The sequence below is a fragment of the Pristiophorus japonicus genome, unplaced genomic scaffold (assembly GCF_044704955.1).
Source record: "Pristiophorus japonicus isolate sPriJap1 unplaced genomic scaffold, sPriJap1.hap1 HAP1_SCAFFOLD_975, whole genome shotgun sequence".
NCBI lineage: Eukaryota > Metazoa > Chordata > Chondrichthyes > Pristiophoridae > Pristiophorus > Pristiophorus japonicus.
In genome coordinates, this window is record NW_027254904.1 from 104,857 (window position 1) to 129,156 (window position 24,300).

Genomic DNA, 24,300 nt, shown 5'->3' on the forward strand with positions numbered 1-24,300 from the left:
GATCTGAGCAGCACCTTCAGTACCTCCCACTAGGCCACCAGGGAGGATGTCGGTCGGGCCGGAGTCCTGGCACCCAAGAAGGGGGTGCTGGAATGCTTTTTGATGGCACAGCCGAATGAGTGACCGCCATTGTTGGGCTGACTGAAAAGTCGGCCTACACAAAAAAGATGGTGGCGGCCCCTCCCCATTAAGGACGGCTGGGCACCACAACCACCACAGTTGGCCACCACAGCTTAAGTGGCAAAAGAGCATCCGGGAGGGCGCTGAGCACCTCAAGTCTCGTCGTCGAGAGCATGGAGAAAACAAGCGCGGGCAGTGGAAGGAGCGTGCGGCAAACCAGACTCCCCACCCACCCTTTCTTTCAACGACTGTCTGTCCCTGTGATGAGACAGTAATTCCCATATAGGACTGTACAGTCACCTGAGAACTCACTTTTAGAGTGGAAGCAAATCTTCCTCGATTTCGAGGGACTGCCTATAATGATAAGCAAACCTGGGTCAGATGTAGTTTGGAATAAAAGCAATAGGAACAAGATTAGGCCATTTTATCCCTCAATCCTCTGCCATTCAATGGGATCATGGCTGATCTGTGACCTAACTCCATATATCTGCCTTTGGCCCATATCCTTAATACCTTTTGGTTAATAAAAAATCTTATCAATCTCTGGTTTAAAATGATCAATTGAACTAGAATCAATTGCTGTTTGCGGAAGAGAGTTCCAAACTTCTACCATCCTTTGCGTGCAGAAGTGTTTCCTAACTTCTTTCCTGAAATGCCTGGCTCTAATTTTTAGACTATGCCCCCAGTCTAGATTCCCCAACCAGCGGAACTAGTTTCTCTCTAACTTACCTCATCAGTGCCCCTTAATATCTTGAAAACTTTGATCAAATCGCCCCTTAATCTACTAAATTCCAGGGAATACAACCCTAGTTTGTCTAATCTCTCTTTATAATTTAACCCTTGGAATCCAGGAATCATTCTGGTAAATCTAGGCCAATATATCCTTCCGAAGGTGTGGTGCTCACAGTTCTCCAGGTGTGGTCTAACCAGGACTTTGAATAGCTGCAGCATAACTTCTTATCCCCTTGTATACTAGTTCTTTAGATCCAAAGTAGATGACCTCACATTTGCCACAGTTTCACCCATTCAATTAATCTATTATTTCTTTATGATGTTGCGCTTCCATCTGCATTGCTTACAATGCATTTTTGTGTCATTGGCAAATTTGGATATGTGGGTTTCTATCCGTCATCTAAGTCGTTAAATAATACTGTAAATAGTTGAGGCCCCAACACAGATCCTTGTGGGACACTACTAGTCACATCCTGCCCATTAGAGTACCTGCCCATTATCCCGCCTTTCTGTCTCTTGCCCCTCAGTCAATTTCCTAATCAAGTTAATAATTTGCCTTCAGTCCGTGAGCTTCAACTTTAGCTGGCAGTCTCTTATGACTTCTGGAAGGCTATATAAATAACATCCATAGACAGTTCCCTGCCCACTACTTTAGTCACGTCTTCAAAAAATTCAAGCAGGTTCGTCATGCATGACGTACCTTTCACAAATCCATGCTGACTCTCTCATCAGCTGAAAAACTTCAAGGTTTTCAGTCGCTCTATCCTTAATTATAGACTCTAGTAATTTCCTGACAATAGATGTTTGGCTAACTGGCCTATAATTCCCTGGTTTCCCTCTCATCTTTCTTAAATAGCGGAGTGACGGGCACAATTTTCCAATCTAAAGGAACGATTCCCGAATCGCGAGAACTTTGGAAGATTATAGTTGAGGCATCTGCAATGATCTCACCTACTTCCTTTATAACCCTGGGATGAAAACTATCTGGTCCTGGGGATTTGTCACTCCTTAGTGCTATTATTTCTTTCAATTCTGTTAATTTGCTTATGTTAATTTTTGTGAATCCAAAGCTCCAACTATATGTCTCGGCCGTAGAAAATAACCCTTTACAAAAGTCTGACCTTTCCATTTCTGACAAAGTGCTAGCAGTCTGTTCCTGTATGAATATTGCTGAATTTTGCTGTGGACATTTAATGAAGTCTGAGATTGTCAAGATCCATTATACTTTGGATGTTTGTACTTATGAGTGGAGACTTCAGTTCTTTCACTCTGTATTGAATTGAGTGAAGGCCACAGATGCTGAAACCTAGATGTGATTATATTCTCATTTGTGATGAAAGCCAGAAGTTGAATTTCTAATGTCCTCAGATTTTTTGTTCTTGAGATCTGGGCGCAACCTTGGTGTCATATTTGACCCTGAAATGAGCTTTCAACTACATATCTGCGGCATAACTAAGACCGCCTATTTCCACCTCCATAACATCGCCCGTCTCCACCGTTACCTCAGCTCATCTGCTGCTGAAGCCTTCATCCATGCCTTTGTTACCTCAAGACTTGACTCTTTCAATGCACTCCTGGCTGGCCTCCCACATTCTACCCTACGTAAAGTAGAGCGATCCCAAAACTCGGCTGCCCGTGTCCTAATTCGCACAAAGTCCCATTCCCCATCACCCCTGTGCTTGCTGACCTACATTGGCTCCCGTATAAGCAACTCCTCAAATTCAAAATTCTCATACTTGTTTTCAAATCCCCTCTTTCCCCCCCCCCACCACCGAGATATCTGCACTCCTCTAATTGTGTCCCCTTGGGCATCCTTGATTATAATCATTCAACCATTGGTGGCCATGCCTTCTGTTGCCTAGGCCCCAAGCTCTGGAACTCCCTGCCTAAACCTCTCTGCCTCTCTACCTCTCTTTCTCCCTTCAAGACACTCCTTAAAACCTATCTTTTTGACCAAGCTTTTGATCACCTGCCCTAATTTCTCCTTATGTGGCTCAGTGTCCATTTTTTTGTCTCATAATACGCCTGTGAAGCACCTTGGAACGTTTACTATGTTAAAGGCGCTACAGGTGCAGTGTCCAGAATTGGAGACCGAGGCCGTTCTGGATTCTGAGTTTTTCCAGACTTTGGATCGTCTTTCTAACATCATGAATCCAGAAACACCCAAGCCCAGGTTTGGGTATTTCCGGATTTCAGAACATCGGGGGGGGGGGGGAGGCGCTATTTGGGCAGGGCCCCCGCCGCGGAGGAGGTGTTTGGGCAGGGCCCCCGTCGCGGAGGAGGTGTTTGGACGGGGCTCCCATCCAAAGGAGATCCCGAGGTAAGGGCAGCGGCAGCGAGGTGAGGCCAGCGGCGGGACCCCGAGGTCGGTAGGTCCGGATTCCGGAACATTTTATGGATTCCGGATGACCCTACCACCGATCGGTCTGGATTCCGGAACATTTTGGAGCTCCGGATTTTGGACGCTGCTCCTGTATATAAATACAAGTTGTTGTTGTTGTCACCAGCAAAGCAGCATTTATTGCTCATCCATAGTTGTCCAGTGGACATTAAGAGTCGAGCATGTTGTGTAGGACTGGAGTCAAATATAGACCAGGCCTGGCATGGTTGGCAGCTTCCCATCCCTGAAGGGTATTAATAAACCAATAGATTTTTACGACAGTCAAGCATTTTTCATTGTTTTTTTTAAACTGGTGCTAGTCCATAAGTTAGCAGATGTATTGCATTCAATACGTGGTGGGATTTGAACTCATAACCTTGCTAGTCCAGTGTCCTAACCACTAGGCAAATGTAGAATGTGGAATATGAAATGAGCATGAAATATGTAAATGTAATTGTATGGCACTCTTGTCATGTGTTGTAAGTAAAATATATTCATTACATTGTGAAGTCTCAGTTCAAAATACTGATTGAATTAAATCAGCATAATAAATTATGCAAATGCCTACATAAATGTGATAAATAATGAAAAGGTTTCTTCATGTGTCATTAGCTCATCACAGCTGGAGCCTAAATGATCTTAATTATTTATTTCAACTTTATTTCCATTATTATGTTTGTTTGGCTTGAATCTGAGTGTGGAACTGTAGTTTTCATGATTATAGAACTACTACTTCACAAATGTGAAAACTTAACTCTATTTTGTCATGTAAAAAGCATAAATATTAACAATGTTACAGAATTGATAAAACTACTGAAGGTTCGAATAGGTTTTTGACACAGGATATTTATTGGATTTACTTCAACATGACATCCATAAAAATTGGGTAACTCAGTTACAGGGAAGATGTTCTATTTCTAATTAAATTGATGTGATAAAAATAACATTTGGGAAACTTCAGAAATCACAATCCCTGGCAATAAGTACTCATAGTTTAAATGCCTCGATATAGGGTATAGTTTTTAGTAACTACTTCCCAGAAGCTGAAGCAGCCTACAAGAAATGAAAATATTCATAGCTTAAGTTGCACGGCTGCCTTACACTTGAACTTGTTTGGTTAGTTTTATCAGTTGTCCAGCCCAGTAAATGAATTGTTGTATGCAAGTCTCTTGGGGTGAGTGGTGAGTTAACTGACCCTATCCCATTTGTCTCCACCTTCTTCTGTAATACATATATATATAAAACATAGGATTACAGAATGATCAGAACAACTGCACTATAATACAAAGGGGCAGCACAGAGATTCCCCATACCCTAATATTTATTGCAGCAGCACTGCTGAAACATATAATTATTAACACTCTGAAGGAATGTGTACAAAAGAGTGTCAGCTGTTAACATTCTGAGTGTAAACTCTACAGGCACTACAAGTAATTTGCAATGTTTTACTGCCTACTATGTTGACTTTCCTGGAATGGAGTAGACCATCCTCAAGAAACCCACTAGTCAGCATGGCTTTGGATTATATGGAGTGCAGGAGAAAGGAATGGATTTTCTCAGTAACCCGATGAACTGTATTACAGTGTCACTTTTGATGATACCCATTAGGTCAGTGATGAAGGTGAGAAACATAATTGGGCTGAGCATGCTTTCATTAAGGATGCCTGCTTATTATGTTGTGATGGCCAGCATCCATTTATCATGACCTGATGTTTATGTTTCAGAGGAAGTCCTGCATAAAGTGCCATTCATTAGATATAGTGGAAGAGGCCAGCTTGTCAATATGCTATACATTGTCCAAGGTTTTTGAAATATTCAGGACGGCAGCTGAAACTTTGTACAGAGTATAGAGAGACTTTTTCCACTTCAGGACAAGAGTGCTGCAAATTAGCTACATTCGTCCAAATCCAACATTAGTGATTGAGATATTATAATCCCATCCCTTTCGCTATGGCTTTCCTGAGCTGTGACATGATTGACAGAGATATTTGTTTGGTGTAGTTGGGTTTGACTTTGATCCTTTCTTGTGGATAGGTTTGTTTACCCTTCAGATGGAGCAACATCTTTTGTCAGGAATTATTGAAATGGATGAGTGGCGATGAACTAGTTTGACAAAAAAGATTAAACTTTGAAACCTGATTAACTGCTGCTGTCTGCCTTGTAACCTCTTTTTTTAATTATTTATTCGTTCATGGGATTTAGGCATCGCTGGCAAGGCCGGCATTTATTGCCCATCCCTATTTGCCCTTGTTGTGGTGAGCTGCCTTCTAGAAGCGCTGCACTCCGTGTGGTAACTTTTGTCGTAGCGGTTTGGTACAACTGAGTGGCTTGCTAGACCATTTCATGGGTAGTTAAGAGTCAACCATGCAGTCCCATGTAGGACAGACCGGGTAAGGATAGCAGGTTTCCTTCCCTAAAGGACATTAGTGAACCAATTGGGCTTTTTACAACAATCGGTAGTGGTCACCATTACTGATAGTAGCTTTTTCATCCCAGATTTATTTAACTGAATTAAAATTCCCTCGGTTGCTGTGGTGGTATTTGAAATCATGTCTCCAGATTATTAGTCCAGGCCTCTGGATTACTAGTGCAGTAACATAACCACTGCGCTACCGTACCCCACTGATCACAGACTGGCCAGAAAAGTACTCTGGCATTACTAAATCTCTATTTTTCAGGTAACATTTGGACATGGTTCATCTTAGTGAGGTGCAATTTTATATTTTAATAATCTACAATAACAACAACTTGTATTTATATAGTGCTTTTAATGTAATAGAAACATAGAAACATAGAAAATAGGTGCAGGAGTAGGCCATTCGGCCCTTCTAGCCTGCACCGCCATTCAATGAGTTCATGGCTGAACATTCAACTTCAGTACCCCATTCCTGCTTTCTCACCATACCCCTTGATCCCCCTAGTAGTAAGGACCTCATCTAACTCCTTTTTGAATATAATGAAACGTCCCAAGGCACTTTACAGGAGTATTATGCAATAAAAATTGGACACCGAGCCACATAAGTAGAAATTAGCGCAGGTGACCAAAAGCTTTGTCAAAGAGGTATTTTTTAAGCAGCGTCTTGAAGGAGGAAAGAGAGGTGGAGAGGTTTAGACAGGGAGTTCCAGAGCTTGGGGCCAAAGCAATCTAGTCAAAAAATGAGACATTAACCAATACACAATAATATTGCACCATATTAAATGCTTTGTTCTCCATTTAACGTGAAAAATCTGAAATTTCACTTCATGACATCGATTCTTTCTGACCATGCTATTCAAAGGGCTAGAAATTCAGTTTTCAGCGAAAACGGTATTTTTTTCCCAAAATTACCGTTTTTGTTATCGTTATCGTTATCATTATCAGGCCGGAAATTCAACCTTTAATTTGTGCAGTGATAAAAAATTATCGTTGCACAGCGATTCGCGGCGCAAATCGCGATCCTCGCCAACTTTAGTCTGAGGCCGATTCTGCTGTGACAGAGGCCTTGGGAGGGTGAAAAAAACACCAAAAAATAAATTGGAAAAAAAAATACACAAAACTTATACAAGACACTTATCTATCGAATCGTTGAAAAATAACTTAAAAAAATTAAAACTTTAACTTACCTTTTTGCAGGTCTTCATACTTACCGCTGCTGGCAGGGCTGCTACGACAGGATTTTCCCTGTCGGTATTCTGAGCGCAGAATACGGGTGTGGAGAGAGCCAAATTTTTGGCAAACGCTATTTCGGGTCTTGCACGGCGGCATTCCTCCGCCCAGCGGTACGTGGAAAGCACCGCCGCACAACATCACCGAATTTCCCGCCGACCGGGTTTTTGCCAAAAAAGGTGAAATAGTACCAAAAACCCGGTCGCAAAATCGCTGAATGTCTAGCATAGTATTTTATCCAAGTGAGTGTTAAATGTATGTTGATTGAGAGTCAGGTCTGAATCAAATAACTAAATCTGGTTAAGCTTGCAGCATAGTGCTGAAAATTTAGCGACAGTCATGAACTTTGTGGCATTTACCAATATTCAGGAACAATTAAACCTTTTCAGAGGTTTCCAAGATTGAATAAAGTATAAAGTGTATCTTACAAGCTCGTGAAGGACTTCTTTTAAATGGAATTGCAGCACCCTCTAGTGGAGCAGTCACACTGAAACTATGTGCTCACAGAAGAAATAGGAGCAGGAGTAGGCCATACGGCCCCTCGCCATTCAATAAGATCATGGCTGATCTGATCATGGACTCGGCTCAACTTCCCTGCCCGCTTCCTATAACCACTTATCGTTCAAGAAACTGTCTATTTCTGTCTTAAATTTATTCAATATCCCGGCTTCCACCGCTCTCTGAGGCAGCAAATTCCACAGATTTACAATCGAGAAGAAATTTCTCAGTTTTAAGTGCACGGCCCATTATTCTAAGATCATGCCCTCTAGTTCTAGTCTCCCCCATCAGTGGAAACATCCTCTCTGCATCCACCCTGTCAAGCCCCCTCTTACTCTTACACGTTTCGATAAGATCACCTCTTATTCTTCTGAATTCCAATTAGTAGAGGCCCAGCCTACTCAACCTTTCCTCATAAGTCAACCCCCTTCCAGAATCTTCCAGAGTGTGACATGCCTAAAGTTCCTATGTGCAAATAATTTTGAAGGTGCCAAATTAAATGCCAAGTTAAATGTCTTTATTGTAACTGAACAAAATCTAGATTGTGAATAACCCCAAATTATAATTTAAAATCGGTGAGCTAAAGTTGACATTATTGATGGAAAAAGATGGGATATACTTTAATTAAGGCTGAACAACTCCATTGAACTGGGCAAGGCAGTATATCATCTTCCTACTCCTACCAATGTCTTTAACCTCTTCCATTTTTGAAAGGGCCTAGTTTTCCTTACAAACTCCTACATCAAGCTCCGTTCTCAATTGACCTCCTCCATTCTATATACTATAACAGAATGCTCCTGAGCCTGGTTTTTACCCTGGCTCCAGTGATAACTTCCTTTCCAAGCTTTCCTGGTCTTTGGCCCAAATGTAAATTCACTCCTACTTCAAAGCACTATTGTTGCAGTGTTTTTCAGGAAGTGCTGTCTGTTTTTAAACTAAGTACAAGACAATAGATCATCAGATAATTAAAATAAATTACATGGGTGATTTAACCAGATATTTGCTTGAGCTTTAAAAGCTTGGGGCTGTATTTTCGGCTTTAAAGATTTCGGGGCGTTAATGGCAGCGGGGCGGTCCTGATACTGCCTGGAAAAAGTTTGCGCCTCTGTCAGCAAAATTGGGCAGCTGGACCCTGAAAGTGGGGTGGAGTGGTAAGTGACGCGTTGTACACCTCTCTTAGGGCACCAGGCCGGTTGAGCATGCGAAAATCCCGAGCTAAAGAGCCGGCCTCGGAGTGCTGTAAGAGAGGCCGGTGAGAAAAAAAAACCCACCAAAAACATTCCCAATAAATAATTCACGCCACCACAACTTAAATCGCAAAAAAATAAAATTAAAAAATCACACTTACCTGAGGTCGACATTACTTAGCTCACTGCAGCTGCTACAGGTCGGACCGCGTGTTTTTACAGGCTGTCCCAGCACGCAGTGCTACGGGTCGGGCGGGAGGCAAAAATTGATCTGGTGTCGCAACCAGCGCAGTTGCACACCGGCTCGCCTTTTCTGGACGGTAATGCTCTGCGTCTCACCGAAACTGGCACTGAAAACCCCGCGGGGTGCTGGAAGCTGGCCGCCTGCCCAGAAGAGCTTACCATCGCCCCTCTGGGGAATTCAGAGCCAATAACAACCCGAAAATCCAGCCTTTATAGTTTAATCTTTCAAAATCTGTAGCAATTAAAATATAATGGCATATAATTAGGTTAATTTTCCTATTATTTTGGTATATGAAGCTGATTAAGTAGTTTTAGTGTAAAATTCCATTTTTATTCAAGGATTGGAGTTTTCCAATTAATATCAAATGTATATACTAATAAACTATATTACCTAATGAAAAGCTTAATCATTTTATTGTTTAATTGAAAGAAGTTGTGAATGTACATTGCTAAATTGTTGAACTCTAGACCAGTAAGCTTGAGTTTTTTAAATCCCACTATTGTTTGGCAGTAACACCTAGATTTTATCTACAGCACAAGTTGCTGTATTTGGAATGGCAATAGGTGTTGAGCAAAACTTGTTGGGGAAGGGAGAAAAAGGAGAAAGTCTCTTTCTGGATTCACAAGGAAATGAAGGCCATTTAGCCCATCTAAACTGACATATCCAAAACGGCCCTACAGTTCTTTTATCATCCAAATACCTGAAAGGTCCATATTTATTGATCAGTCTGTATGAAGAAGAGCTTCCTGAGATTGACCCTAAATTTGCCTGTTATTGGTTTTAATTTGTAACCCTTGACCTACTGTCATGGTTTGGTTTGAAATACTGTTTCAGAATTATCTTTTCTATGCAGTTTACTGTCTGATACATAGATTTCTAAGCAGTGTAATTAATTTTGTAACATATAGGGCCCAAGTTTCCACACGCGCCTAGAACGGCGCAGTCCCGACCTGGACGCCCGTTTTTCGCGCCACAAAGTGCGCCTAAAAAAATCCTCGGTATTCTCCACCTACTTGCAGGTCCTCTGGCCCTCGGCGCAGCCAGTACGAGCTGTGCGGGGGCGGAGCCAGGTCCCTGCACTGAAAACAGTGCCGGGACCTCTGCACATGCGCGCTATAGTGGGCGCGCAAGTGCAGTAACTCCAGGCGCCGAACTATGTGGGAGGGGCCCGAAGCTCGCAGCCCCTAGCCCTGGCTGAATGGCCTCACTGGGGCTGCGTGAATAAGGCTCCTCCCACGGCCAGCTCCTGCTCCCCCCCCGCCCCCCCGACCAGACCCGACATTCGCTCCCCGTCCCCCCCCCCCCCGCCTCCAGACCAGACCAGACCCGACACCCGCCGCCCCCCCCCCCGCCTCCGGACCAGACCCGACACCCGCGCCCCCCCCCCCCCGACTGACCTGACTCGACCCGCGCTCCTGTTCCCGCTCCCCGACTCGACCCGCGCTCCTGTTCCCGCTCCCCGCCCCCCCGACTGGATCCGACCCGACCCGACCCGACCCGCGCTCCTGTTTCCGCTCCCCGCCCCCCCGACTGGATCCGACCCGACCCGACCCGACCCGACCCGCGCTCCTGTTCCCGCTCCCCGACTGGACCCGACCCGACCCGCGCTCCTGTTCCCGCTCCCCGACTGAACCCGACCCGACCCGCGCTCCTGTTCCCGCTCCCCGCCTCCCCGACTGGACCCGACCCGCGCTCCTGTTCCAGCTCCCCGCCCCCCCGACTGGACCCAACCCGACCCGCGCTCCCGCCCCCTGACCCGACCCGACTCCCGCTCCCGGACTGGATCCGACCTGACCTCTCCCCCCTCTCCCGTCTCTCTCTCTCTCTCTCTCTCTCTCTCTCTCTCTCTCTCTCTCTCTCTCTCTCCCTCTCCCTCTCCCTCTCCCCCTCCCTCCCTCCCTCCCTCCCTCCCTCCCTCCCTCCCTCTCTCTCTTTTTCCCCCCCCCTCTCCCTCTCTCTCTCTCTTTTCCCCCCCCCCTCTCTCCCTCTCTCTCTCCCTCCCCCCCCGTACCGAACCGAACCTCCCCGACCCGACCCAACCCAACGCCACCTACCTGTAAATCTGGTGCCGGGGACAGGCCCTGCCCGAAGTCTCGGGCCGGCCCGTTTAGCCTTCGGTCCCGAAAGGCCTGCCTGAAGCACTTTCACACAGGTAGGAAGATGGTTTATTTAATCTTTTCTTTGCTTATAAATGTTTATTCAGGTTGGATTTATTTGTATAATATTCGTATAAGTATAAATAAGGATTTATTGTAGAATTTAATGACTTCCCTTCCCCCCCCCCCCACCTCGTTCTGGACGCCTAATTTGTAACCTGCGCCTGATTTTTTAATGTGTAGAGCAGGTTTTTTCAGTTCTACAAAAATCTTCACTTGTTCCATTCTACTTTAGTTTGGAGTACATTTTCACTGTGGAAACTTTCAAATCAGGCGTCAGTGGCCGGACACGCCCCCTTTTGAAGAAAAAATTCTGTTCCAAAGTAGAACTGTTCTACCTGACTAGAACTGCAGAAAAAAAAATGTGGAGAATTGCGATTTCTAAGATAGTCCGTTCTCCACCAGTTGCTCCTAAAAATCAGGCGCAAATCATGTGGAAACTTGGGCCCTTCATCTTGAACCTCTCTAACCTCCCAGGTGTCTCTTGACGTGTAGGGCTATACCACCTCCTTTGCTCTCCATTTTTTCTGACTTGCTAGATCCTTGTAAATTGTATTAATTACTATTCCCTCTGTCACCCATGTTGTCGAAGCACATATTATATAACCAAGAAACAACATTTACTGATCTTTAGAGGTACTTTCAATTTTTGGGAGAGAAGGGATAAGAGTGGGAAAACAAAGCCGATAAATCCCCTGGAACTGATGGCCTACATCCTAGGGGTTTGAAAGAGGTGGCTATAGAGATAGTGGATGTATTGGTTGTCAACTTAATTCCATAGATTCAAGAAAGGTACCTGTGGATTGGAAGGTAGCAAATGTGACCCCACTATTTAAGAAAGGAAGGAGAGGGAAAATGGGGAACTACAGACAAGTTAGTCTGACATCAGTCATAAGGAAAATGCTAGAATCTATTAAGGATGTGGTAACAGAGCACTTAGAAAATAATAATAGGATTGGGCAGTCAACACAGATTTATGAATGGGAAATCATGTTTGACAAATTTGTTGGAGTTTTTTGATGCTGTAACTAGCAGTATAGATCAGGGGGAACCAGTGGTGTAGTGTATTGGATTTTCAGAAGGCATTCGATAAGGTGCCACACAAGAGGTTATTAAACAAAATTAAGGTTCATGGAATTGGGGGTAATATACAAGCATGGCTTGAGGATTGGTTTATGGACAGAAAACAGTAGGAATAAATGGGTCATTTTCGGGTCGGCAGACTAACTAGTGGGGTACCGCAAGGCCTCAGCTATTCACAATCTATATCAATGATTTGGAGGAGGGGGCCAAATGTAATATATCCAAGTTTGCTGATGATACAAAGCTAGGTAGGAATGTAAGTTGTGAGGACGATGCAAAGAGACTTCAAGGGGATATAGATAGGCTAAGTGAGTGGGCAACAACATGGCAAATTGAATATAATGTGGAGAAATGTGAAGTTATGGACTTCGTTAGGAAAAATAGAAAAGCAGAGTGTTTTTTAAATGCTGAGAGATTGGGAAGTGTTGGTGTTCAGAGGGATCTGGGTGTCCTTGTCATGCATCACTGAAAGCTAACATGCAGGTACAGCAAGCCATTAAGAAAGCAAATGGTATGTTGACCTTTATTACAAGAGGATTTGAGAATAAGAGTAAAGACGTCTTACTGCAATTATATAGGGCCCTGGTGAGATCACACCTGAAGTATTGTGTACAGTTTTGGTTTCCTTACCTAAGGAAGGATATACTTGCCATAGAGGAAATTGACAACCAATGCATCCACTATTTCTGTAGCCACCTCCCAAACTGATTCCTGGGATGGGGGAGGGGGAATTATCTATGAGGGGAAATTGAGTAGACTAGGCCTATATTCGCAAAGAAAGAAAGAGTTGGATTTATATAGCGCCTTTCGTGACCACCGGACGTCTCAAAGCGCTTTACAACCAGTGAAGTACTTTTAGAGTGTAGTCACTGTTGTAATGTAGGAAACACGGCAGCAAATTTGTGTACAGCAAGCTCCCACAAACAGCAGTCTGATAATGACCAGGTAATCTGTTTTTAGTGATGTTGATTGAGGGATTAATATTGGCCAGGACACGAGGGATAACTCCCCTGCTCCTCTTCGAAATAGTGCCATGGAAACTTTTACAGAAAGCAGATATGACCTCGGTTTAAGGTCTTATCTAAAAGACAGCACCTCAAGAGTTTAGAAGAATGAGAGGTGATCTAATTGAAATATATAAAATTCTTACAGGGCTTGACAGAGTAGATGCAAGGAGGATATTTCCCCTGACTATGGAGTCTGGAACCAGAGATCATAGTCTCAGAATAAGGGGATGGCCATTTAGGACTGGGATGAGGAGACATTTCTTCACTCAGAGGGAGGTGAATCTTTGGAATTCTTTACCCCAGAGGGCTGTGGATGCTCAGTCGTTGAGTATATTTAAGACCGAGATCGATAGATTTTTGAATATTAAGGGAATCAAGGGATATGGGGATAGCGCAGGAAAGTAGAGTTGAGCTGCAAGATCAGCCTTGATCTTATTGAATGGCGGAGCAGGCTCGAGGTGGCCGAATGGCCTACTGTTGCTCCTAATTCTTATGTTAAGATTGGGAGAGTATGACCGTCAATGTATCTTTTTCATATAATATATACCAGGACTGGTTGATCCAAGAATGACCCAGTAGTATCATTCTGCAGTAAAATCACTAATTGATTTGAGTACCCCTCGATTTGATTCATCATTACATGTGAATTATTGCACTTATGTACACTGGACTGCAGTGCTAATTAGACAGTGGAACTGAACTTGATGTTTTGGCTTTCATTCGCAGAAAAATTAATGCAGTGCTAAATACAGATAATAGCATAAAATGTATTTAAAAATTACAGTATTAGCAGTACAGAATAAATGTGAAATAAAATAAGAAAATGCTAGCAATACATAGAAGGTATTTCCCGATGAGTCAGAAGGTTGTGGGTTCAAGTTCCACTCCAGAGACTTGAGCACAAAAATATAGGCTGACACTCCAGTACAGTACTGAGGGAGAGCTGCACTGTTGGAGGTTTGGATGAAGCATTAAACCGAGACCCTGTCTGCCATCTCAGGTGGATGTAAAAGATCCCATGGCACTATTTCGAAGAAGAGCAAGGGAGTTATCCCTAATGTCCTGGCTAATATTTATCTCTCAACCAACATAAGAAAAACAGATTAGCTATTCATTATCATATTGCTGTTTGTGGGAGCTTGCTGTGTGCAAATTAGCTGCTGTGTTTCCTATATTTCAACAATGACTACACTTCAAAAGGTATTTCATTGGCTGTAAAGCGCTTTGGGATGTTCAGTGGTCGTGAAAGCCGCTATATAAATGCAGGTTGTCTTCGTTGTTGTCTTTATTTAACATTTTAAAAAGAATAAACAGGTTACAACATTTCAGGTATGTATCCTTTATCAGAAAATAGTGTGACTTCCTTCTGTTGTTTATAAGAGCATAGGGCATACAATGTCCAACACAGGTATGTGTTCGCAGCATTCAGGTCTTTACTGTCATGTCTACGTTTGTGATCTGGACTCCGGTTTTCATGATTTTACTCTTGTTTTATTACAGATTAGGCAGTGTGGACTATAATATTTTTAAATGTTTCACCAGATCTTTTGGCTAGTTTGGGGCATTGTTTCAAATCTCCACTTTATGCTGCAAAGGTAGAACAGCGCTTGTTCCCTCAGGCATTTCAAATGATCTAGTGCTCAGAGAGAAGGAAAATAAAACTGGAAGCTGCTTTTATAACCAAGGCAGGTCAATCCAGTTCAAATTGTCTTTAATAGGCATTCCTTCTTGCTGTTAAGTTCCTTCCATCCTGTGAAATATCAAAGGAAACTGCTTCAGAATTGAACCTTACAACAAAGTGTCTGTCGATTATTCCAATCATCTGCAAACTCAGTAGCATAAATGGGAAATGGTTTCGGAAAGTAAGTTTTGATTTATAAAACCGAGTAGTCACTTTAATCAATTATCATTTTTTCCCCCCAATTCCAGGTTCCCCCCTCACATTGTCAAGTAATGCTTGTCCTGCTTTGGTACTTATAGCACTGCTTGATTCCTCTAGAGATTGAAAGGCAAATCTAATGAGTTGAATTGTTGAAAATAAAGGATATTGTAACAAAATGCAACTGTTTAACCATTACTGTTCACATGGGTGACCCCCTACTATCTGATGGCCACCCAGTATACATTAGCCCTCATACTACTTCCTGTAGTTCAGATTAGTTTGAAGGAATTCCTGCTGTCACAGAACTTTCTTTTGAGAACAAATTCTTTGAATTTCTCAATTAATAAATAAGTGGAAAGATTTCAATCAATCAATCGAGCTTCTCATAAGTTTCCAGTTTAAAATATAATTAAACGAAGGTTTACTTCCTAGTAACTACCTTGTATAAAAATATAAATATACTTCGCCAGATGTGATAGTTAGTGGAACTTGCATATCTAATTTGTGTGTCATACTTTTAGGGTTTTCTACTACCATCGTGTGAAGCGTCAGCAATAAAAAAAGTTGTGAAGGTTTATCGGAAATGGATTTTGCAAGAAAACAAACCTTCATTTATGGCAGAGCCAGAAAAGGTGGAGACCGACGAAGATGTAATTGACCATCCAGAACATCTTTCTGAAACACTGACCGATAACAAAGAGGTAAACAAATACGAATTTTAAAATGGGCATGAGAGCAATTAACCACTTTTTCTATTTTCATGTCATTTATGCTTTCTTGGCTAAGAGACAAAACAAGTATTCACAACTGGCAGTGTTGATTTCTTGGCCTGCATATATTTTTCAAAACTTCTGTCTCCTTTGGGGTTTGCATTCAGTCCAAGTATAAAATGATGGGGTAAAAGTCTTCCAGAACAGCCACAAGGTTTGCTGTTGAGTGAAACTGATCAATTCATATAGGTGCAGCAGTGGATGTGCTTCTGAGATTGGATTTAAGACATTCCTGGGATCTTGTGCAGGGACCGTACTCTGCATTTTGTCATGTTGTACTTGACCTATGAGTGCTTGATGCTTTGAAAAGGAGAGCAAATAGTAATATAAGATGTCCCCATATGACTTAATTCGATTTATAAAATTATAATTTCTCAGGCAAAAATGTATTTTGTAATTGCAAATCTGATTACATAAATTGATCAGGTTAAATTATTAAAAGCATTAACAGAAGTGTCTTCCTTTGAAGGAAGGAAACTTTGTATTTACTCTATATCTATCCCAAAACACCTCAGTCTATCTATATATCGTAGTTATTTTGATTACTAATGGTCTTTTCCTGTCTCTAGGAGTGTCTTTCAAAGAATGAATAATATGGGCCATGAAATTAAATAAAATTTCAGAGTTTTGTCCTATTTGCCTTTTTTGGAGGGGTGGGTAGTAAGTAGAAACTTATAGATTATTTATTTAGGAAATGAAAAGAATGGGAATAGTCCATGGTAGGGCAGATTGGACATTGTTTGTGAAAGATTACATGGCCTTTTCTTTTTCCATGCATTATGTTCTAAGTAAGTCATTCTATGTGAAGTGTTTTGGGATGTTTGAGTAATGTAATAAGTAATAATAGAAATGCACTTTTTTTCTCAAGTTCAGCTTCATGTTAAATTATCTTGCCTGAGCCATTCTGTGTGTGTGTGTGAATATCATTAGAAAGTTTGCTTTGTTTGTGTCTGTCCTCTGTTGTCCTCTTTCTGTCTCTTTGGCATGTATGTCAGGTATGTGCATCTTGTAAGAAATAAAAACAAAGTGGATACTTGATAAAAGGAAAGAAAATAGCAATTACAGAAGAATGGCTCAATGTCTTACTGTACACCACAGACATCTGGCTCATAGATGGCATTCTAGGCAAATCTCCAGATTTGGCATTGTGGGGACTGTATAGATTTATTCATACATGATCAATCCGTGGATAACTAAGGAAATAAGGGATGGTATCTGTTATGTATTTAACCCTTTGTAACCTGCATCACACCTGACCACCAGAGGGTCCACCAATTAGAGTCCCAAGGATCCCAGCATCCCTTGGGAGCACAGTATATAAGCAGGCCACCCACGAGGTACCGGCACTCTGGAATCTTAATAAAGGAGCTAAGGTCACACTTGCTCATTATACACAGTACTCAGTCTTACCATTTATTATGAGCGTAACAATTGGCAATGAGGTAACGAACAACCGTGTGAAAATGCAAAGAACAATTGGCATCCTGGAGAAGGGGACGATTGGGAGGCCTTCGTGGAGAGGCTCGACCAATACTTTGTGGCTAACGAGCTAGAAGGGGACGAGAATGCCACCAAACGAAGGGCAATCCTCCAAACTGTCTGTGGGGCAACAACCTATGGCCTCATGAAGAATCTCCTGACCCCGGCAAAACCAACAGAGAAATCTTACAAAGAATTGTGTACGCTGGTCCGGGAGCACCTAAATCCTAAGGAAAGCGTTTTGATGGCGAGATGTCGGTTCTACACATGTCAACGATCGGAGGGCCAGGAAGTGACAAGCTATGTCGCCGAACTAAGGCGCCTCACAGGACATTGTGAATTTGAGGGATTCCTAGAACAAATGGTTTGAGACTTTTTTGTACTGGGCATCAGACATAAGATAATCCTTCACAAACTGTTGACTGTAGAAATTCCGAATCTGAGTGAAGCCATAATGATAGCCCAGGCATTTATGTCCAGTAGCGACAACACCAAGCAGATTTCGCAGAACAAAGAAGTTTCGGCCAGTACTGTGCATAAAGTAACGTCGGTTTTGAACAGAAATGTACATGGCAAAACGTACACGCCGGCTGCTGAGGTCCGACCTCAATTGACCCAGAGTCCGCCATCATCTGTTAATGCGAGGCAGTTAACATCCTGTTGGCGCTGCGGAGATGATCATCGACCCCATCAATGTCGCTTTAAGCATTATGCGTGCAATGGTTGCAGAACAATGGGACACCTCTAACGAATGTGCAGGTGAGCTGCAAACCCTGCAAACCACCATATTGCAGAGGAAGATCGATCCACAGTGGATCAGACTGAATTGGAAAGTCGTACTGAGGAGGCAGAAGTATACGGGGTACACACTTTCACGACAAAATGCCCACCAATAATGTTGAAAGTTGAACTGAATGGCATTCCAGTATCTATGGAGCTGGACACGGGGGCAAGTCAATCCATAATGAGTAAAAAGGCCTTCGACAGGCTGTGGGGAAAGAAGGCACACCGGCTCAAGCCCCGCCCCATTCACACCAAGCTAAGGATTGACACCAAGGAACTAATCCCTGTAACTGGCAGTGCTGAAGTCAAAGTCTCCTATGATGGAGCAGTACACGAACACCAGCTGTGGATTGTGCCAGGGGATGGCCCCACGTTGTTTGGCAGAAGCTGGCTGGGAAAAATCCGCTGGAACTGGGACGACATCAGAGCGCTTTCGTCCGTCGACGACACGTCATGTACCCAGGTTCTAAGCAAGTTCCCGTCGTTATTCGAGCGAGGCATTGGAAGCTTTTCGGGGGCGAAAGTGCAGATCCATTTGGTTCCCATCCACCACAAGGCTCGGGCGGTACCGTACATGATGCGTGAAAAAGGAAATCGAGCTGGACAGGCTGCAATGTGAAGGCATCATCGCGCTGGTGGAATTCAATGACTGGGCCAGTCTGATTGTCCTGGTACTCAAGGAGGACGGTACGGTTAGAATTTGCAGGGACTATAAAGTAACGATTAACCGTTTTTCGCTGCAGGACCAGTACCTGCTACTCAAGGCAGACGACCTATTTGCGACCCTGGCTGGAGGGAAGACGTTCACCAAGCTGGACCTGACCTTGGCCTATATGGCGCAGGAGCTGGAGGAGTTTTCGAAAGGCCTCACCTGCATCAACACGCACAAAGGTCTGTTTATCTACAACCGGTGCCCTTTCGGGATTCGATCGGCCACAGCGATCTTCCAACGGAATATGGAGAGCTTGCTAAAGTGGGTTCCTTGCACTGTGATCATCCAGGACGACATATTGGTTATAGGTCGGGACACCATGGAGCACTTGGAGAATCTGGAGGAGGTTCTTAGTCGGTTGGATTGTGTGGGGCTCAGGTTGAAACGCTCGAAGTGTGTTTTCCTGGCACAGGACGTCTAATTCTTACGAAGGAGAATCGCAGCAGATGGCATCAGACCCACCGACGCCAAGATGGAGGCCATCAAGAACGTGCCACGACCACCGAACGTGACGGAGCTGCGGTCGTTCCTGGGACTCCTTAACTATTTCGGCAATTTTCTACCTGGGTTAAGCACCCTGCTAGAACCCCTACATGTGTTCCTGCGCAAGGGAGACGATTGGATGTGGGGGAATTCACAAGAGGCTGCCTTTGAGAAAGCCAGAAATTTATTGTGTTCTAACAAACTGCTTGTTCTGTATAACCCATGTAAACGATTAGTGTTAGTTTGCGATGCTTTGTCATACGGGGTCGGGTGTGTGTTACAACATGCGTATGCATCCAGGAGGGCTTACAGCATGGTTGAAAAAGAGGCTCTGGCGTGCGTTTACGGGGTTTAAAAAAAAATGCACCAGTACTTATTTGGCTTCTAGTTCGAGCTTGAAACTGACCACAAGCCGCTCATATCGCTATTTTTGGAGAGCAAAGGGATTAATATCAATGCCTCTGCCCGCATCCAAAGATGGGCGCTCACGCTGTTGGCATACAGCTATGTAATCTGCCACAGACCGGGCACAGAGAATGGCGCAGATGTTCTGTCAGCTACCATTGCCCAGCACCGGGGTGGAAATGGCACAGCCAGCAGACTTACTCTAGTCATGGAGACATTTGAGAACGAGAAGTCCCCCGTTATGGTCCGCCAGATCAGGACCTGGACCTGCCAGGATCCTTTGCTGTCCTTGGTAAAAAAAAACTGTGTCCTCCATGGGAGCTGGTCCAGTGTCCCAGTGGAGATGCAGGAAGCGATTAAGCCGTTCCACAGACGCAAAGACGAGTTGTCCCTGCAGGCGGACTGTCTTTTGTGGGGCAATCGCGTGGTCTTGCCCAAGAAAGGCAGAGACACATTTATTTGCGAACTGCACAACACCCACCCAGGCATCGTAATGATGAAAGCCATAGCCAGATCTCACATGTGGTGGCCTGGCATCGACTCAGATTTAGAGTCATGCGTGCGCCAGTGCAACACTTGCTCTCAGTTGAGCAGTGCACCCAGAGAGGCACCACTAAGTTTGTGGTCATGGCTATCCAAACCTTGGTCGAGGATCCATGTAGACTATGCGGGCCCATTCCTAGGCAAAATGTTTTTAGTTGTCGTGGACGCTTACTCAAAATGGATTGAATGTGCAATAATGTCTGTAAGCACATCCACGGCCACCATTGAAAGCCTACGAGCCATGTTTGCCACGCACGGCTTGCCTGATGTCCGACTTAGCGACAATAGGCCGTGCTTCACCAGTGCAGAATTCAAGGAATTCATGACCCGCAACGGGCTCAAGCATGTCACATCTGCCCCATTCAAGCCCACATCCAACAGCCAGGCAGAACGGGCAGTTCAGACCATCAAGCAAAGCTTGAAATGTGTGTCAGAAGGCTCCCTGCAGACCTGGTTGTTCCGAGTGCTGTTCAGCTACCGCACCAGACCTCACTCACTCATCGGGACTCCCCCAGCTGAGCTGCTCATGAAAAGGGCGCTAAAAACAAGGCTCTCTCTTGTTCACCATGATCTCCATGATCACATAGAGGGCAAGCGGCATCAACAAAGTGTGTACCATGACCGCGCAAATTTGTCAGGCGATATTGAGACCAATGATCCTGTGTTTGTGCTCAATTATGGACATGGTCCCAAATGGCTCGCTGGCACGGTCACAGTCAAAAAGGGGAATAGTGTGTTTCAGGTCAAACTGACCAATGGACAAACGCACAGAAAACATTTGGACCAAATCAAATTGCGGTTCACCAACAGCTATGAACAACCTGAAGAGGACACCACCAACTTTGACCTTCCAACACACACACACACACAAGTGGCAACTGACATCATAGTTGAGTTCGGTTTTGTGGTCATAATCCCCAGTAGCCCGGTAGGGCCAGCTTGCCCAACAGCCCAGTGAAGAACTGACCAACCCACCCACACCAGCATTTGTACCGAGATGATCGACAAGGGAGCGCAAAGCCCCAGATCATCTCAGCTTGTAAATAAGCATACTAGTGACTTCACGGGGGAGTGATGTTATGTATTTAACCCTTTGTAACCTGCATCACGCCTGACCACCAGAGGGCCCACATGTTGGAGTCCCAAGGGATCCCATCATCTCATGGGAGCACAATATATAAGCAGGCCACCTACGAGGTACCTGCACTCTGGAATCTTAATAAAGGAGCTAAGGTCACACTTCATTATACACAGTACTCAGTCTCTCCATTTATTATGAGTGTAACAGTATCAAATTGAAAACAAGGGCATACAATGTGGCCAAGACTAGTGGGAGGCCAGAGGATTGGGAAACTTTTAAAAGCCAGCAAAGAACAACTTAAAAAAATGATAGCGAGGGAAGATAGATAATGAAAGTAAACTAGCACGAAATATAAAAACAGTTGTAAGAGTTTCTACAGGTACATAAAAAGGAAAAGAGTGGCTAAAGTAAATGTTGGTTCCCTAGAGGATGAGACTGGGGAATTAATAATGGAGAACAGGGAAATTTCAGAGACGTCAAACAAATATTTTATATCGGTCTTCACGGTCGAAGACACTAAAAACATCCCAATAGTGGATAATCAAGGGGCTATAGGGCGGATGGAACTTAATACAATCACTATCACTAATGAAGTAGTACTCAGTAAAATAATGCGCCTAAAGGTCCTTGGACCTGATGGCTTACATCCTAGGGTCTTAAAAGAGGTGAGTGCAGAGATAGTGGATAGTAATCTACCAAAATCCCCTGGATTCTGGGGCAGTCACAGCGGATTGGAAAACCGCAAATGTAACGCCCTAATTTAAAAAAGGAGGCAGACAAAAAGCTGGAAACAATAGACCAGTTAACCTAATATCTGTCGTTGGGAAAACGACATTATTAAGGAAGCAGTAGCAGGACATTTGGAAAAGCATAATTCAGTCAAGCAGAGTCAGCATGGTTTTATGAAAGGGAAATCATGTTTGACAAATTTGCTGGAGTTCTTTGGGGATGGGAGGGTGGATAAGGGGGAACCAGTGGATGTCGTGTATTTGGATTTTCCAGAAAGCATTCGATAAGGTACCACACAAAAGGTTACTGCACAAGGTAAAAGTTCATGAGGTTGGGGGTAATATATTAGCATGGATTGAGGATTGGCTAACTAACAGAGAACAGAGAGTCGGGATAAATGGGTTATTTTCCGGTTGGCAAACAGTGACTAGTGGGGTGCCGCAGGGATTGGTGCTGGGTCCTCAACTATTTACAATCTATATTAATGACTTGGATGAAGAGACCGAGTGTAATGTAGTCAGGTTTACTGCTGATACAAAAGTGGGTGGGAAAGCAAATTGTGAGGACACAAAAATTCTGCAAAGGGATATAGACAGGCTAAGTGAGTCGGCAAAAATCTGGCAGATGGAGTATAATGTGGGAAAATCTGAGGTTATCCACTTTGGCAGAAAAAATAGAAAAGCAAATTATAATTTAAATGGAGAAAAATTGCAAATTGCTGCAGTACAGAGGGACCTGGGGTCCTTGAGCATGAAACACAAAAAGTTAATATGCAGGTACAGCAAGTAATCAGGAAGGCAAATGGAATGTTGGCCTTTATTGCAAGGGAGATAGAGTATAAAGGCAGGGAAGTCCTGCTACAACTGTACAGGGTATTGGTAAGGCCACACCTGGAGTATTGTGTACAGTTTTGGTCTCCGTATTTAAGGAAGGATCATCATCATAGGCAGTCCCTCGGAAGCGAGGAAGACTTGCTTCCATTCCTAAAGTGAGTTCTTTGGTGGCTGAACAATCCAACACAAGAGCCACAGACCCACAGGTGGGACAGATATTTGTCGGGGTAAGGGGGAGTGGTGGCGGTACTGATTTACCACAGGCTCCTTCTGCTGCCTGCGCCTGACCTCTTCACGCGCGCAGCGTTGAGATTCGAAGAGCTCAATGCCCTCCAGGATGCACTTTCTCCACCTAGGGCGGTCTTCGGCTAGGGTCTCAAGTGTCAGTGGTGATGTCGCACTTCACCAGGGAGGCTTTGTGGGTGTCCTTGTAACGTTTCCGCTGCCCACCTTTGGCTCGTTTGCCATGAAGGAGATCTGCATAGAGCAATTGCTTAGGAAGTCTCGTGTCTGGCATGCGAACTAAGTGGCCTGCCCAGCAAAGCTGATCAAGTGTGGTTAGTACATCAATGCTGGGGATGTTAGCCTGGGCGAGGACACTGATGTTGGTGCGTCTGTCCTCCCAGGGGATTTGTAGGATCTTGCGGAGACATCGTTGATGATATATCGTTGCAGAATTGGAGCTGAGGGTGGATTCACTCTGGAGCATCCACGATGCTGAGAATGACGTGAGTATCACGTGTAGTGAGTTGGTCTTACCGCAGGAGAAGGGTCCACAGCCAGATAGGGAATGGAAGACCAGCAGGAAGAGTAGTGCAAGGAAGGTACTGCAGGGGTCCCCTGTGGTCATCCCTCTGCAAAACAGATACACCGCTTTGGGTACTGTTGGGGGGGATGACTCATCAGGGGAGGGCAGCAGCAGACAAGTTCATGGCACCGTGGCTGGCTCTGCTGCACAGGAGGGCAGGAAAAAGAGTGGGAGCGCGAAAGTGATAGGGGATTCAATGGTGAGGGGTATAGATAGGCGTTTCTGCGGCCGCAACCGAGACTCCAGGATGGTATGTTGCCTCCCTGGTGCAAGGGTCAAGGATGTCTCGGAGCGGGTGCAGGACATTCTGAAATGGGAGGGAGAACAGCCAGTTGTCGTGGTGCACATTGGTACCAACGACATAGGTAAAAAAAGGGATGAGGTCCTACGAAACGAATTTAAGGAGCTAGGAGCTAAATTAAAAAGTAGGACCTCAAAAGTAGTAATCTCGGGATTGCTACCAGTGCCACGTGCTAGTCAGAGTAGGAATCGTAGGATAGCGCAGATGAATACGTGGCTTGAGCAGTGGTGCAGCAGGGAGGGATTCAAATTCCTGGGGCATTGGAACCGGTTCTGGGGGAGGTGGGACCAGTATAAACCGGACGGTCTGCACCTGGGCAGGACCGGAACCAATGTCCTAGGGGGAGTGTTTGCTAGTGCTCTTGGGGAGGGGTTAAACTAATATGGCAGGGGGATGGGAACCAATGCAGGGAGACAGAGGGAGACAAAAAGGAGGCAA

General features: G+C 44.3%; 1 protein-coding gene across 1 annotated transcript in view; it reads left to right on the forward strand.

Annotated features, from left to right (window-relative positions):
- LOC139258427 (ral GTPase-activating protein subunit alpha-1-like) overlaps nt 1-15,072 on the forward strand; it is a gene marked incomplete at its 5' end in the record, with an annotated part of 101,035 nt that extends 85,963 nt beyond the window's left edge. Inside the window, 3 exons of the mRNA XM_070874779.1 lie at nt 4,716-4,853; nt 14,793-14,915; nt 15,034-15,072. Of these exons, the coding sequence (XP_070730880.1) occupies nt 4,716-4,853; nt 14,793-14,915; nt 15,034-15,072 (300 nt within the window). The remainder of the gene's footprint in view (nt 1-4,715; nt 4,854-14,792; nt 14,916-15,033) is intronic.
- Between the last annotated feature and the right edge of the window lie 9,228 nt (nt 15,073-24,300).